This window comes from Gobio gobio, assembly GCF_949357685.1.
Source record: "Gobio gobio genome assembly, chromosome: 10".
Taxonomy (NCBI): Eukaryota; Metazoa; Chordata; class Actinopteri; order Cypriniformes; family Gobionidae; genus Gobio; species Gobio gobio.
This window is the reverse complement of record NC_137116.1, coordinates 57,217,791-57,236,068: the sequence shown is the minus strand read 5'-3', so window position 1 is coordinate 57,236,068 and position 18,278 is coordinate 57,217,791. Positions and strand designations below refer to the sequence as shown.

Below are 18,278 nucleotides of genomic sequence, written 5' to 3'. Positions count from 1 at the left end.
TTGATAGAGGTTCCTATAGACTCAAAATTAATCAGCATTGAAACATATTCAAAGAATTACTTGCCCTCCGAATGCATCGCAAAACTAACACTTAGAAAATGCAAGTTATTTTCTCTCTCTGAGGGAATATGAACCAAATATAGAACGTAATAATTTAATGTAATGTATCTGCGGTTCAGATCAACTCTATCCTCCTGTTCTTTGTGTTTACAGTCATGGATATCACAGATATTGCCCATGGGAAAATTGATGATGATGATAAGCAGTATTTCATCCCTTTTCAACAGTGAGTGTGTCCTTTTTGAGATTAGAATATCCTTAATTTGCATTATTGTAGTTTCTCTTTTTATGTTCGTCTTCATGCATTGTTGTTTTTCTTGGGCAGAATCCATCATACACTGTTACCCCTAGGCTATGTTTTGCTATTTCCTTCAATTTTGTCCTCCTCTTGGACTCTCTTTTCCTAGGATTGCCATGGAAACGTACATCCGTCAGAGACAGCTAATCATGTCTCCTCTCATCCCGTCTCGTGTCATTGGTGAGAACGAACCACTCGTTGCCGTCTTCAACAAGGTCATCGCAACGCGAGAGGTCAACCACAAAGGACAGGGTAAATCCAGACCAATAGACCAAAGATGTCTCTGCCGACAAATGTGACCTTGTGGAAGTTTCTCGATTGTTGCATGATAGTCGAATGTCTGGAAAGTTTGAGAGGATGAGAACAGGATCACTTTGATAAAGTCAAACTGTTTTACAAAGAGACAAAAATATACACTTTTTATTTATTTATACTATTTAAGGCCAATCATGTGTTTTAATTGTAAAAAAAAAAAGTAAAAATGACGAATTCTTTGTGGATTTTGAGCAAGTATTGTGTAAAAAATGTACTGTCTATTAATTTCAGCATACATGTTCATCTGAGTTTCTCAGTTCAATTTTATTAACACATATTGGCACCCAACCCTGTAATAACTGGGATCGACCATTAAAAAAACTGTTTTGCTTGACTATTATTTCTAATAGTCAGTATGATGCAAAATAATCTGCCACATTGCTTTGCGTGTAAATGCATATATTTGTCTGTCTGTCTGTCTGTCTGTCTGTCTATCTATCTGTCTATCTGTCTCTAGGTCTGTCTGTCTCTAGGTCTGTCTGTCTGTCTCTAGGTCTGTCTGTCTGTCTCTAGGTCTGTCTGTCTCTAGGTCTGTCTGTCTGTCTCTAGGTCTGTCTGTATCTCAGTCTGTCGTTCGGTCTGTCTGTCTGTCTCTAGGTCTGTCTGTCTGTCTGTCTGTCTGTATCTCAGTCTGCCGTTCGGTCTGTCTGTCTGTCTGTCTGTCATTCGATTTGTCTCTGTCTTTCAGTCTGTCGTTCGGTCTGTCTGTCTCTAGGTCTGTCTGTCTGTATCTTCGTCTGTCGTTTGGTCTGTCTGTCTGTCTCTAGATCTGTCTGTCTGTATCTCAGTCTGTCTCTAGGTCTGTCTGTCTGTCTCTAGGTCTGTCTGTCTGTCTGTCTGTATCTCAGTCTGTCGTTCGGTCTGTCGTTCGGTCTGTCTGTCTGTCTGTCTGTCATTCGATTTGTCTCTGTCTTTCAGTCTGTCTGTCGTTCGGTCTGTCTGTCTCTAGGTCTGTCTGTCTGTATCTTGGTCTGTCGTTTGGTCTGTCTGTCTCTCTCTAGGTCCGTCTGTCTGTCTGTTTGTCTGTATCTCAGTCTGTCGTTCTGTCTGTCTTTAGGTCTGTCTGTATGTTGTTCGATTTGTCTCTTCGTCTTTCGGTCTGTCGTTCTGTCTGTCTGGTAATTGATTCTGAGATTATTTAGTTTGTGTTGAGAGAATCGGTCTTCGGTCTGTTGTTCGGTCTGTCTGTTTCTCGGGCTTTCGTTCGGTCTGTCTGTTGTTCAGTCTGTTTGTGGTTCGATCTGTCTCTCGGTCTGTCATTTGGACTGTCTGTATCTCGGTTGGTCTGTCTGTCTGTCTGTCAGTTGTTCGGTCTGTCTGTCTCTCGGTCAGTTGTTCGGTCTATCTTTCTCTGTCTGTCATTTGGTTTTTCTGTCGTTCGGTCTGTATCTCGGTATGTCTTTAGGTCTGTCTGTCTGTATCTCGTCTGTCGTTCTGTCTGTCTGGTAATTGATTCTGAGATTATTTAGTTTGTGTTGAGAGAATCGGTCTTCGGTCTGTTGTTCGGTCTGTCTGTTTCTCTGTCTGTTGTTCGGTCTGTCTGTTTCTCTGGCTTTCGTTCGGTCTGTCTGTTTCTCTGGCTTTCGTTCGGTCTGTCTGTTTCTCTGTCTGTTGTTCGGTCTGTCTTTTTCTCTGTCTGTTGTTCGGTTTGTCTGTTTCTCTGGCTTTCGTTCGGTCTGTCTGTTTCTCTGTCTGTTGTTCGGTCTGTCTGTGGCTCGATCTGTCTCTCCGTCTGTCATTTGGACTGTCTGTATCTCGGTCTGTATCTCAGTCTCTAGGTCTGTCTGTCTGTTGTTCAGTCTGTCTGTCTCACGGTCAGTTGTTTGGTCTAGCTGTCTCTGTCTGTTGTTTGGTCTGTCTGATTGCCTCTCTTTCTGATGTTCATTCTGTGTCTGTGGTTCGATCTGTCTCTCGGTCTGTCTGTCTCTCGGTCAGTCATTTGATCGGTCTGTCTCGGTCTTTTGTTCGGTCTGTCTGTCGGTTTGTCGTTTGGTCTCTCTGTCTGTCTAGGTCTGACGTTCGTTCGGTCTGTTTGTCTCTCGATCTGTCTTTCAATTTGTATATCGGTCTGTCGTTCGATCTGTCTCTCGGTCTGTCTGCCGTTCCAGTCGGTCTCTAGGTCTGTCTGTCTGTCTTTCAGTCTGTCTGTTGTTTGGTCTCTATCTCGGTCTGTCGTTTGGTCTGTCTGTCTGTATCACGGCCTGTCTGTCTGGTATTTGATCCTGAGATGATTTAGTTTGTGTTGAGAGAATCGGTCTGTCTCTCTGTCTGTCTGTCGTTCGGTCTGTCTGTCTGTTGTTTGGTCTGTTTGTTTACCTCTCGTTCTGATGTTCATTCTGTGTTTGTGGTTCGATCTGTATCTCGGTCTGTCTGTCTGTCTGTCATTTAATTTGTCTGTCTGTCTGGTAATGGACTCTGAGATGATTTAGTTTGTGTTGAGAGAATCTGTGCCCTCAGGGCTGGAGTTTGTTGACTGATGAGACCTGTCTGACCGTATAACGGCGTATTTTTGCTTTCAGGTTTGTTTGTGACCCTAAAGCTGCTCCCTGGAGACGTGTTCCAGGTTAAAAAAGATTACCCTCATTTTGTGGATCGCGCAACGGCTATAGTCAGGAAAATGGGCTTTCCTGAAATTATCCTGCCAGGTTGGTCTGTACATCTTTCAGATTGTAGCATCTTCTTCTTAAATATAGTGCTATTAAAGCCTTTCTAACCCACTTCAGTGAATCCATTTGCAGTCGTCTCTTCACCCAGATCCTCTAGTTGACCATTAGTCAACCTTTATGTACAGTTCAGTTAGTGCAACTATTTTGTCTCCACAGGTTATGTAAGGAATGATATATATGTTACACTGCTACAAGGAGAATTTGATCGTGGCAAGAAGAAAACCCCCAAAAACGTAGAAGTTATAATGAGCGTGGTGGATGAAGAAGGAAATCCCATGGAGGTAAAGAAACCCCATAACATTAAATATTAACTAACATTAATATCTAGGCGCAATTAGGATATTCCCACACCATCGCTTGTTAAAGTGCACTTGATTCAAAGTAAAATCGCGTTACAACAGCTTTAATTATATACATTTTTTTGCACCAGTAATTTGCAGGTGCTAAAAAAAAAGCATTGGGTTACCATGGCGCAACTTTTTAGGAAGTGATTTTAATATGTATGGTATGAATAAAAACCACTGTCTTTGGTTCCATTGTCCTCCGTTCTTCTCGTTTATATTGACTAACAGTTTTCGCCTGAACTATTTAGCATGCACAGCTCATCCGCCCCCTATATCTCTGTGTTTTGACAGCAGAACTGTTGCTGGCATAAAAACAGCTCGCAGATCTTTCTCCTTTATCAAACGGCTGCTGTCTTTAAAATGTCCAAACAGAAAGCTTTTTACAGCGCGGTTCTTGCCAAATGCTATTTTGAGCTGTAATTCACATATATGCGTGTCCTGTCTACACTCGTGAACACGGAAAAATACAAGAAATTCATTCTGAAATTTTTTTTTCCTTTAAAGATGTTCCCCTTCTTGTTAATGTTGAATTTTGAATCTTACTGTATGTGAAAAGAAAAACGATTTTCTCGTTTTGTTTCTACATTCTCATTCTCTCTTCAGAAAGCCATGTTTCCTGGAGCTGGTTATGAAGGGATCACTGAATACAAGTCTGTCATCTACTATCAAGTCAAGCAGCCCTGCTGGAATGAGACGGTTAAGGTACAAACACCAGGATGAAAACAAAGGCATCTGGGTTCAGGTTTTTTGAAGTTTTGAAGCTAATGACCCTTTCGCGCCATTGGGGTTTGGGTTTCCTTGCCACTGTTGCCTTTGGCTTGGCTTGCTCAGTTGGGGACACTACATTTTTCAACTAAATATCCAAATAAATCTAATTAGTAAACTAAATTAACCATATAAACGAAATTACTGATCAAATTACTGATCTAAAGCCCATATTGTCACTGTATGATAATTTAAATGAGCTGATGACATCACCGTTTTCTCCGGAATAGCTATACGGCTGAATAAAATTCTGTTGCATTATTTTCCTTTTTAACACCGTGAAGCTGCTTTGAAACAATCTGCATTGTAAAAGCACTATATAAATAAAGTTGACTTGACTTGACTTGACCGTTACTCTTCAATGCAAAGCATTATGGTGCGTCCACACCAGAAGCGAATGAAGTGTTAAGCCCGAGTGATTTACATGTTAAGTCAATGCAAAGACGCGAATAGACATTCAGCTGCGCGAATGACGCGTTTTGCACAAATTGAGCAATGTGGGTGTTTGACGTTATGTGCGTCAAACGCCCGAATCGCTCAATTTGCACGAATTGCGTAATTTGCGCCGCCTCATTCGAGCGAAACGTGTCGCAGAATGTCTATTCGCGTCTTTGCGTGATTCGCGCAAGATCTGAACATTGGCAGATATTCGTGCTGTGTTAACCAATCAGGAGCTTGCTCTAGTAGTGACAACAATGAGGACAAAATCATATGTGGATACCCGGAGCTGAACGTACTTTATAGAAACAGGAGCAAAAAGGATCTTGCTTGGAAGAAAGTGAGTGAGGAGGTCGGACAGTCTGGTGAGTTGTTAAAAACGCTCTTTACTTAATTTGAACTATATATATAGAGACTGCGAGCTAGCTAAAGCCGGCAAATTGAGCTTATTCACCGTATTTTAAAACAATCCATCGCTGCGTCCCAATTTGCATACTATCCGTACTAAATAGTATTCGAAAAAAGAATTAGTATGTCCCAAATCGTAGTATGTTGATAAGAGTGTTCCACAGATTCCCGGATGCTCTACTATTTCCGGTCAGAATCCGAAGTGCAGATCCGCACGCACTCTAACGGCGGATATTACCCACAACCCATTGCGAGATGGACGAGGATTCGATTAGAACTACAAACGCGGATAAAAACTGTTGAAAAACTACAAACGTGACGGTTATGCGACTGCCACGGTTAAGTAGAGAGGTTTAGATAAAGGGGTTTGTGTGATCAATTATCAGTATTTAACCTGACGAAAAGATATTTATTCAATATTATCCGCATTATATTTCACCTGCAGCAGCTTTGGGAACTTTTGTAATGAAACCTTTGGCCATTAACTTTTAAATGCATTATTATATTTAAACTTCAAACACATGAGGAGAGTCTCCGCATTAAAGACCCACGACTGGCAGATCAACGTGTGGCTACATTTCTCTCCGATACGGTAGGAAATTTAATTTAATGTGGGATTTGAACGGACGATGATTGACAGGGCAGTTTAAACGGTGACGGGATGCAAGTAACTAAGCAACAGAGTCCGTTATAGATGAAGAAGTAGTATGTCCCAAAGCTTGCATACTCGTCTGCTATACACTCAAAAGTATGTACTTTTTCTTCACAAAAAGAGTACATACTTCTAGGTCGTAGTATAAGTAGGCGAATTGGGACGCAGCACATGTCAGCCATTTCTCAACGAGACGAGCCGCTGGTAGAAGCTCCTCCCATGACATGAATTCACGTCTGTTGTGAAGTGAATGTCACGCGCAAATGAAGCGAGTAAACTCAAAATGTTCAAGCGCGGATTGCACGATTGATTCGCCCAAGTCACGTCTGGTGTGAACGCATAGTAACATCCCAAAAACACAAACACAGTTCTCATGAACAACTTGACAGCACGACAGTCCAACTAACCAACATATTACAATTATGACCAGATTAGAGGAACCATAGGACACAAACATATATGAGGAGTGTATTATCGGTCTCTCCGGACTAGGGTTGGGTACCGAAATCCGGTTCCAATATGGCACCGGTACTTATATAACCGGTATGTACCGGACCGAATCAGAACGCAGATTTCGGTTCCTCATTTCGGTGCCAAAATTCAAACGTGCTTTCGCGCTTTAGCTGAGCCAGAGACAGACGCTCAGCGCTCGTCACATCACAACTCATGACAACTATTCAGTGTTTTCAACCACAACTCATGACAACTATTCAGTGTTTTCAACCACATCTCATGACAACTATTCAGTGTTTTCAACCACATCATGTTTATTTCAGGTTTCAGACATTTAAATGTTCATAAGTAGGCTACTAGCAAAAAACACCCCCTGATGTCTATGAAAGCGGCAATGACAATCCTTTCAGACAATTATAATTTGACTAACGTTACATGTTTTATTCACATCAGATACATGCACATTATATAGTAACTATAGCTTTTACTCTGTTCTTCTTCCATTTCACTGGTCACTTACTTTCATGTATTTCGTGAGACGAGAATGAACTCAAGTGTTGTAAATCCGACAGATCCGATTCTGAGGCGCAAACTAACATGGCGCCGCCCATTGCGCTTTATAGATCAACTAACACACATTCACTCACACATTTGAACATCAGATAGTTCGTGACACAGTTAAGAAGTTTGTGAATATTTTGAATAAAAAGAAAAAACGAAATAAACCCGATACAGCTGAGCTGTCAGCGCTATTGCGGCTGCTGTGTGTCATGTGAGAAACATGACACGTCGCCATGGAAACATTAAGACGATGCATTCTAAAATATTTAGCCAGAGAATATGATCATATTTCAAAAAAGAGCTGAAGCTCGAAGCTGGTTAGTAGCAGAGCAAGAATACAGACTCTGCTGTTATTATTGTAATTAAGAGTTATATTAGGCTTGTTGTAGTTGGGTTAGGTGGCTTAGGTTTTACTGTGAATTTGTAAATAAGTCAATTATAATTTGTATATAAGTAAATTGTGTTTTGTATTTATTTATATTCATACATTTAAGTATACATTAAACTTTTAATAAATGGTTCAATTTAAATAAAAAATAAATAAATAAAAAGCCATTTAATGTCATCCACCTCGTTTTGTGGCCTTTTTAAAAAAAAAAAAGTATCGGTTCAGGCACCGTTTAGGCACCGGAACCGTTTTAAAAGTATCGGTTTGGCACCGGAATCGAAAAAAACCCAAACGATACCCAACCCTACTCCGGACACACTTTGGGAGCTGACGCTTGAAACACACAGTGAGGAGGTTTAGACGCTCTTATCCGGTGTGGAAATGAACGGGTCTTTATCACGCCGATACGATCACAAGCAAACATGACACATGAGCATATTCAAGCAAAAGCCAGCATATATTAGTTCTGTGAAACTAAACTAAACCAGTGTTACTCGCCTATGGAGAAGAAATAAAGCAACGCTCGCTCCTGAAGTTCTGCAGCGCTGGAAAGCTGAACCCAAGCCTTCTTTTGCTCCACATCTTCCACATGTGTGTTTATCTGCCATCTCTCTCTTTCTGTCGTCTCAGCTCATGTCCGTCCTGTGTTTTGAATAATGGCGTGCACTGAGCGCTCTCTTCTCCCCGTCATTAGTAGACACGCCCCCTTACTGCTGATTGGCTGTACGTTTGTTTTGGTACTCGGCCCGAGACACTTTCTAAAGCAGTTTTGAAATATCCCTCACCCCAGCTTAGTGTTGTCAAAAACTTTTGGAGCCACAGTCAAATATTAAAACAAGAGCGACTGATTCTTTGTGCATGTTTTATTCATTTATTTAATTACTTTATTAAAACCTCTTTGCTAATGCAATTTTTGCATGAACATTGACATACATTTTACAGTTGATTTTAAACCAAAAATTCACTTCACATTTATTTGTGAAGCACTTCCCATACGGCCAATCATATGTTTTAACTGTAAAAGTTCACAAATTAAAATTTCTGTTTGAATGAGACAAATATCCTGCATATTAATTTCAACATGTGCTCTTCTCTTGAACACATATCGGCACCCAACTCGCTTGTAATACTTTACAATACGGTTTCATTTGTTCATATTAGTTAAAGCTGAGGTAAGTGATATTTCAAAACTGCTTTAGAAAAGTGTCTCGGGCCGAGTACCAAAACAAACGTATAACCAATCAGCAGTAAGGGGGCGTGTTTGTATATGTTTGTGTCCTTTGGTTCCTCTAATCTGGTCATAATTGTAATATGTTGGTTAGTTAGAAAGCACTTACCCCAGCTTTAACTAGAGCAGTTAACATGAACTACTAATGAACAGCTTCTTATTCAATGTTAATTTCAGCATTTATTAATACATTTTAAAAAACAGACGTTGTATTTGTTAACTTCGATTAACGCACTGTGAACAAAAAAACAACAATATTTTTACTAATTAACATTAACAAAGTATATAAAAAAAATACTGCTTTATTCATGTTAGCTTATGCATTGACTAATAAGTATTGCCACTATTTACAATAGTCCGTCAAAGTCAGAATCATCTGGTCCATTGTTTTGCATGCAAACACACACAATGTCAAAAGCATATCATGGCTTCAGAGAGAGTGTGTTTTCTTTTTATTCTTTCTGCAGTGTATTAAAGTGTAACTTTAAGCTTGAATATGTCACCTCTGCCATTTCCTGGCACTATTTTCTCTGCGTACACCTGCCCCATTCATCATTTTTCCTAGAAAGAGAAGTGCCCTTCTGTGACTCTGCCTGCAATGCTTTTCATGTCAAGGTCAATTGAACTCCTGCCGCTTGTGTTAAGAGGCGCGTTGAAGCCCTTCACGCGGGTCATGTGAAAGGGACTTAAGAGCTGCACCTGGCTTTCCATTCACTCGTTCTCTTCTGTCCATCAGGTGGCCATTCCCATTGAGGATGTGTGTCGATGTCACCTGAGGCTTACCTTCAGACACAGATCTTCTCAAGATTGTGAGTCCTTATAGGGCATTGAGGTTGCAGGAACTGTATGTAGACTGTGGTATCTGTTCTCTTTTTTCTGTTCTCATTAATGCATTTCTGCAGAGTTTCTCAACCTTTTTGTCCAGGTCATGTTTGTAGCGAGCATTGCACTTCATTTTAGGCGCAAGAAAACCTGCAAGTCCGACTAAATATTATGCAACCTGAAAAAGGTTTTTTGGAAATGGAGATCTCACTTAAACCCATTGGCATTTTTGCTGACCCCAGGTCGAGAACCTCTGCGCTACTGTATGTTCAAGTTTTAATGTTTAAAATGTGTCTGCTTACATTTCTGTAGCCAGAGATAAGTCCGAGAAGCCTTTTGGCATGGCTTTTGTCCGCCTGATGAAGTCGGATGGCACCACACTCCCAGATGGAAAACACGATCTCATTGTCTACAAGGTGGGCGTCTTAAGACATGTTCTTGGTTCAGTGCAAATTAAAAGACAACTCCTGTGAAAAATGACCCTAGGGGTAATTAACACATGGTTACCGAGTAGATCGTTCTCTGGGATGCGTTTTCGTGAAAATCGAATGTAAAGAGTTTTATCTCTAAAAACAGATTAGCTTATAACGCTAGTATATGGGGCATAGAATAAGTCAAATTAAATCGCTAGTTAATAGTTAAAAACTATTGTCGTGGCATCGTAAGATTATTGTAGAGTCACTGTGGTGAGATGGACTTTGTAACGGCGTTTTTAGTGCCTTTTCTGGGTCTTGTGAGTGTAAATGTACTGAATGCCAATGGAGGCCTATCTGAAGCCTTTCTCAGCATCAGCTTTACACTAAAATATCTTCATTTGTGTCTGAAGATGAACGGAGGTCTGACGGGTGTCCAACCACATGAGGCTGAGGAATTAATGACAGAATTTTAATTTTTGGGTGAACTAACGCTTTAACTAGCGCTTTAATTTGACTTATTCTATGCCCCATAGACTAGCGTTATAAGCTAATCTGTTTTTAGACTTTTTCTATGTACATTCAAGGCCTATTTCTCTCAAATCTAACAAATCTAAATCGGTGTTAGTGAGCACTTCTCCTTTGCTGAGATAATCCATCCTCCTCACAGGTGTGGCACATAAAGATGCTGATTAGACGGCATTATTATTGTCATGGCCACCCCTCGTCGAGGTCTCGAGCTGACTGTAGTTCATCGTTGTTGCCGACTTGAGTGGACAAATGCTCACATTCGATGGCGTCTGGCACTTTGGAGAGGTGTTCTCTTCACGGATGAATCCTGGTTTTCACTGTACAGTTTTGTTGATTGAGCTTAAAGGAACACGCCCCTTTTGTTTGAAAAAGACCGATGTAGTTACATCATGTACTAAGACCGACGGAAAATGAAAAGTTGTGATTTTCTAGACCGATCAAGGAGCTTTGAGCCGTCTCATGAGTGCAGCGGCACAATGATATTACACCGCGTCTGAAAATAGTCCCCAGCGCTCTCTGTGTAAGCAGGTTATCATGTTGGTTATGTTGACGGAAGTTAGCCTATTTTCACGGCACAAAGCTCTTGATTATTACGCAGGAATGAGAGTATAGTTCCTAGACATATCGGCCTAGAAAATCACAACTTCTCATTTTCCGTTGGTCTTAGTACACGATGGAACTACAGAAGAGTCGAGTTTTAAATAGGAAAAATATCGAAACTCTTTGGTCATTTTTTGAGCGAGATGCTAACGTTCTAATCAGATTCAATGATCTATGCTAAGCTATGCTAAAATTGCTACCGAATGGACTGAATGGATTCGAAAACGGTCAAACTCAACGGTTTAACTCTAGGGGAGTCGGAAAATTAGCCTATTTTCAAAAAAAGTCGAGTGTTCCTATTAACTTGCATTGAACCAGAATATTCCTTTAAGGGAATTATGTAGAATTTAAAATTCTGTCATTATTCACTATCTTGTGATGTTGTAAACTTGTTTTAGATTAACCATTTCCTCCATATCTACTGTCGTAAAAACAAATACATTGTCGAAGAGATGCCATTTTACACTAACTTTCACAAGTTTGGTGTCGATAATATTTGTTACCAATATTTTCTCTTATGCTCACGAAGACTGAATTTATTTGATGCAGAAAAAAAAAAACGCAGTAAAAACTGTAATTGTGTGAAATTTTATTCCAATGAAAAGAATTTCAGTTTTAATATATTCTAAAATGCAATGTATTCCTGTGATCAAAGCTGAATTTATCATCATTCCTCCAGTCTTCAGTGTCACATGATCCTTCACTAATCATTATAATATGAGGATTTGATGCTTAAGAAACATTTATGATTATTAATGTTGAAAATAGTAAATACTTTTGATAATTCTTTAATGAATATAGAGTTCAAAAGAACAGTATTTACTTGAAATATAAATCTTTAACATTATAAATGTCTTTACTGTCACTTTTGATCAATTGAAGGCATCTTTGCTGAATAAATGTACTACTGTCACAAAACTTGATTCTTCGCTGGAATCATTTCAGTGTAACCTTTGGGTCTCTTTCTGAACTTCCCTTTACACCTGCAGTATCTATTACTGTCCCATGTCATGTGGTCTTACTGTTCATCCAGACAGACAGTGATGTCTCACACACGCAGTGCCACTTCCTCTTCTGCTCCTACAGGTGGATGTGAAGAAGACTGACGATGCCAGGACGTATTTGACTCTGCCGGGCTTGTATTCTGAAGTGGAAGAGAAAGAGAGACAGACGGGAAAATCCTTCCATCATGCCGGTCTCATTCCCATCACCAAAGACAGCTTCCAGATCGCCACCCTCACCTGCTCTACAAAGCTTACTCAAAACGGTATTTCCTTTTGTAAAAGCAACAGCACCACTATAGTCATTTAGTATATTTTTAATTTAAATATCTCCATAATATTTCACCCAAAAATGTCTCTGCATATTCGATAGGAAACCGTTTTGACACACATTCAGGGCTCCAGACTGCAATCTTTTTTCCTGCTGGGACGACTAAATGTTGTTAGAGGTCACACCAGTGTGACCATCGCAGTGCTGATAAGAGCTGGCATTTCTGTTGCATATGAGAAACATCAAACGCAAGCGAAAGCAGAACCGGACCATTTATCAGCTCAGAGCAAGAATAGACAGCGTGAGCTCACACACGGGCCGATCTAGATCACGCAAAACTGTTACTACACAGCGCTGGGAGATCCAGTGAGAAAGCTTTTGGATTCGCCACAGAATTAATAACATCGAGATCTAGTGGAAGCGTTCGCGCAGAATTCTCTGTTATGAACCACAGATATCAGATGTGGAGACAACATGAGCGAAGTTCAGGGGTTTCGGTCACAAATCACCAACATTCACCATGATTTACTGCAGTAACACCACATGGTATTGAGGCAGAACTAGTCAAATGTTTCTTTTTGACGAGGGAAAAACCTATTAAAGGTCCCATTCCGCATGATCCCATTTTTCAAACTTTAGTTAGTGTGTAATGTTGCTGTTAGAGCATAAATAATACCTGTAAAATTATAAAGCTCAAAGTTCAATGCCAAGCGAGATATTTTATTTAACAGAAGTTCCCTTTCAAAGCCTACAGCGAACGGCTGGCTTGGACTACATCCTGGTACTTCCTTCTTTAATTACGTCAGTAGAGCAGTAGAACAGACTAACCTCCGCCCACAAAGAAACGCGAAAAAGGGGGCGCGGTCTTGTTGCTGTCCCACGTGGAGAAGCGGACGTGTCGCGTGGAGAAAAGGAACTGTTGCGTTGAGTGTGTTTATCGCCATGTCGTCGAGACGCTGTTATTTTCATCCAGGAGTCAAATCACCTTTGTTTGGCTTTCCCAGGGACGCTGTAGAGATTATTGAACGCATACATCTCTCCGTTAAGACATCTCTCCGTTAAGACACTCCTTTCCAACATGCGCTAAGCTGCTGTCGAATCACAACACAGGAACTGCTGGCACGTGCGCTAAGCTGCGGTCGAATCACAACACGGTAAGCGCTGGCACAATCAGAACTCGTTACGTATTTCTGAAGGAGGGACTTCATAGAAAGAGGAAATCACCAGCCGTTTTTAGGACAGTGAAAACAGCGGTACACAGATAAGTACATTGTGTGAAAAATACTGTGTTTTTTTACACGCGAAACATGAACACATGTTATATTGAACACTGTAAACACAATCAAAGCTTCAAAAAAACACGAAGAACGGGACCTTTAAGGCCACATCCACACAAACTTTCCCTATCCAATCTTTTTTTTCACCCTCGTCTCAAAAAATATCTGCGTACACGCGAAACCACTGAAACCGACTCAAAACGTTGTAGTATATAGGGCTGGAATCAACCAAAGAAAATTTTATGATGGATAGATGCACTTTTATAATGGATGGATGCACTTTTATGATGGATAGATGCACTTTTATGATGGATAGATGCACTTTTATGATGGATAGATGCACTTTTATGATAGATAGATGCACTTTTATGATGGATAGATGCACTTTTATGATGGATAGATGCACTTTTATGATGGATAGATGCACTTTTATAATGGATGGATGCACTTTTATGATGGATAGATGCACTTTTATGATGGATAGATGCACTTTTATAATGGATGGATGCACTTTTATGATGGATAGATGCACTTTTATAATGGATAGATGCACTTTTATGATGGATAGATGCACTTTTATGATGGATAGATGCACTTTTATGATGGATAGATGCACTTTTATAATGGATGGATGCACTTTTATAATGGATAGATGCACTTTTATGATGGATAGATGCACTTTTATGATGGATAGATGCACTTTTATGATGGATAGATGCACTTTTATAATGGATAGATGCACTTTTATGATGGATAGATGCACTTTTATGATGGATAGATGCACTTTTATAATGGATAGATGCACTTTTATAATGGATAGATGCACTTTTATGATGGATAGATGCACTTTTATAATGGATGGATGCACTTTTATAATGGATAGATGCACTTTTATGATGGATAGATGCACTTTTATGATGGATAGATGCACTTTTATAATGGATGGATGCACTTTTATGATGGATAGATGCACTTTTATGATGGATAGATGCACTTTTATAATGGATAGATGCACTTTTATGATGGATAGATGCACTTTTATGATGGATAGATGCACTTTTATGATGGATAGATGCACTTTTATAATGGATAGATGCACTTTTATGATGGATAGATGCACTTTTATGATGGATAGATGCACTTTTATGATGGATAGATGCACTTTTATGATGATAGATGCACTTTTATGATGGATGGATGCACTTTTATGATGGATAGATGCACTTTTATGATGGATAGATGCACTTTTATGATGGATGGATGGATGCACTTTTATGATGGATAGATGCTCTTTTATGATGGATAGATGCACTTTTATGATGGATAGATGCACTTTTATGATGGATAGATGCACTTTTATGATGGATAGATGCACTTTTATGATGGATATATGCACTTTTATGATGAATAGATGCACTTTTATGATGGATAGATGCACTTTTATGATGGATAGATGCACTTTTTTGATGGATAGATGCTCTTTTATGATGGATGGATGCACTTTTATGATGGACGGATGCACTTTTATGATGGATAGATGCACTTTTATGATGGACAGATGCACTTTTATGATGAATAGATGCACTTTTATGATGGATAGATGCACTTTTATGATGGATAGATGCACTTTTATGATGAATAGATGCACTTTTATGATGAATAGATGCACTTTGATGATGGATAGATGCACTTTTATGATGGATAGATGCACTTTTATGATGGATAGATGCATTTTTATGATGGATAGATGCACTTTTATGATGGATAGATGTACTTTTATGATGGACGGATGCACTTTAATGATGGACGGATGCACTTTTATGATGGATAGATGCACTTTTATGATGGATAGATGCACTTTTATGATGGATAGATGCACTTTTATAATGGATGGATGCACTTTTATGATGGATAGATGCACTTTTATAATGGATAGATGCACTTTTATGATGGATAGATGCACTTTTATGATGGATAGATGCACTTTTATGATGGATAGATGCACTTTTATAATGGATGGATGCACTTTTATGATGGATAGATGCACTTTTATGATGGATAGATGCACTTTTATAATGGATAGATGCACTTTTATGATGGATAGATGCACTTTTATGATGGATAGATGCACTTTTATGATGGATAGATGCACTTTTATGATGGATAGATGCACTTTTATAATGGATAGATGCACTTTTATGATGGATAGAGGCACTTTTATGATGGATAGATGCACTTTTATGATGGATAGATGCACTTTTATGATGGATAGATGCACTTTTATAATGGATAGATGCACTTTTATAATGGATAGATGCACTTTTATGATGGATAGATGCACTTTTATAATGGATGGATGCACTTTTATAATGGATAGATGCACTTTTATGATGGATAGATGCACTTTTATGATGGATAGATGCACTTTTATAATGGATGGATGCACTTTTATAATGGATGGATGCACTTTTATAATGGATAGATGCACTTTTATGATGGATAGATGCACTTTTATGATGGATAGATGCACTTTTATAATGGATGGATGCACTTTTATGATGGATAGATGCACTTTTATAATGGATGGATGCACTTTTATGATGGATAGATGCACTTTTATAATGGATGGATGCACTTTTATGATGGATAGATGCACTTTTATAATGGATAGATGCACTTTTATAATGGATAGATGCACTTTTATAATGGATAGATGCACTTTTATGATGGATAGATGCACTTTTATAATGGATGGATGCACTTTTATGATGGATAGATGCACTTTTATAATGGATGGATGCACTTTTATGATGGATAGATGCACTTTTATGATGGATAGATGCACTTTTATGATGGATAGATGCACTTTTATAATGGATGGATGCACTTTTATAATGGATAGATGCACTTTTATGATGGATAGATGCACTTTTATGATGGATAGATGCACTTTTATAATGGATGGATGCACTTTTATAATGGATGGATGCACTTTTATAATGGATGGATGCACTTTTATAATGGATGGATGCACTTTTATAATGGATGGATGCACTTTTATGATGGATGGATGCACTTTTATGATGGATAGATGCACTTTTATGATGGATAGATGCACTTTTATAATGGATAGATGCACTTTTATGATGGATAGATGCACTTTTATGATGGATAGATGCACTTTTATGATGGATAGATGCACTTTTATAATGGATAGATGCACTTTTATGATGGATAGATGCACTTTTATGATGGATAGATGCACTTTTATGATGGATAGATGCACTTTTATGATGATAGATGCACTTTTATGATGGATGGATGCACTTTTATGATGGATAGATGCACTTTTATGATGGATAGATGCACTTTTATGATGGATGGATGGATGCACTTTTATGATGGATAGATGCTCTTTTATGATGGATAGATGCACTTTTATGATGGATAGATGCACTTTTATGATGGATAGATGCACTTTTATGATGGATAGATGCACTTTTATGATGGATGGATGCACTTTTATGATGGACGGATGCACTTTTATGATGGATAGATGCACTTTTATGATGGACAGATGCACTTTTATGATGAATAGATGCACTTTTATGATGGATAGATGCACTTTTATGATGGATAGATGCACTTTTATGATGAATAGATGCACTTTTATGATGAATAGATGCACTTTGATGATGGATAGATGCACTTTTATGATGGATAGATGCACTTTTATGATGGATAGATGCATTTTTATGATGGATAGATGCACTTTTATGATGGATAGATGTACTTTTATGATGGACGGATGCACTTTAATGATGGACGGATGCACTTTTATGATGGATGGATGCACTTTTATGATGGATAGATGCATTTTTATGATGGATAGATGCACTTTTATGATGGATAGATGTACTTTTATGATGGACAGATGCACTTTTATGATGGATGGATGCACTTTTAATGATGGATAGATGCACTTTTATGATGGATAGATGCACTTTTATGATGAATAGATGCACTTTTATGATGAATAGATGCACTTTTATGATGGATAGATGTACTTTTATGATGGACAGATGCACTTTTATGATGGATGGATGCACTTTTAATGATGGATAGATGCACTTTTAATGATGGATAGATGCACTTTTATGATGGATAGATGCACTTTTATGATGGATAGATGTACTTTTATGATGGACAGATGCACTTTTATGATGGATGGATGCACTTTTAATGATGGATAGATGCACTTTTATGATGGATAGATGCACTTTTATGATGGATAGATGCACTTTTATGATGATAGATGCACTTTTATGATGGATAGATGTACTTTTATGATGGATAGATGCACTTTTATGATGAATAGATGTACTTTTATGATTGATAGATGCACTTTTATGATGGATAGATGCACTTTTATGATGGATAGATGCACTTTTATGATAGATAGATGCACTTTTATGATGGATAGATGCACTTTTATGATGATAGATGCACTTTTATGATGGATAGATGTACTTTTATGATGGATAGATGCACTTTTATGATGAATAGATGCACTTTTATGATGGATAGATGCACTTTTATGATGATAGATGCACTTTTATGATGGATAGATGTACTTTTATGATGGATAGATGCACTTTTATGATGATAGATGCACTTTTATGATGGATAGATGTACTTTTATGATGGATGGATGCACTTTTATGATGGATAGATGCACTTTTATGATGAATAGATGCACTTTTATGATGGATAGATGCACTTTTATG

The 18,278-nt window shown here is 38.6% G+C and overlaps 1 protein-coding gene across 1 annotated transcript in view; it reads left to right on the top strand.

The window, feature by feature from the left end:
• The window catches only part of dock5 (dedicator of cytokinesis 5), a 153,753-nt gene that overhangs the window by 39,757 nt on the left and 95,718 nt on the right, over nt 1-18,278 (top strand). Inside the window, exons 11-18 of the mRNA XM_079828037.1 lie at nt 214-286; nt 468-610; nt 3,193-3,318; nt 3,496-3,620; nt 4,287-4,385; nt 9,313-9,385; nt 9,711-9,814; nt 12,029-12,209. Of these exons, the coding sequence (XP_079684163.1) occupies nt 214-286; nt 468-610; nt 3,193-3,318; nt 3,496-3,620; nt 4,287-4,385; nt 9,313-9,385; nt 9,711-9,814; nt 12,029-12,209 (924 nt within the window). The remainder of the gene's footprint in view (nt 1-213; nt 287-467; nt 611-3,192; nt 3,319-3,495; nt 3,621-4,286; nt 4,386-9,312; nt 9,386-9,710; nt 9,815-12,028; nt 12,210-18,278) is intronic.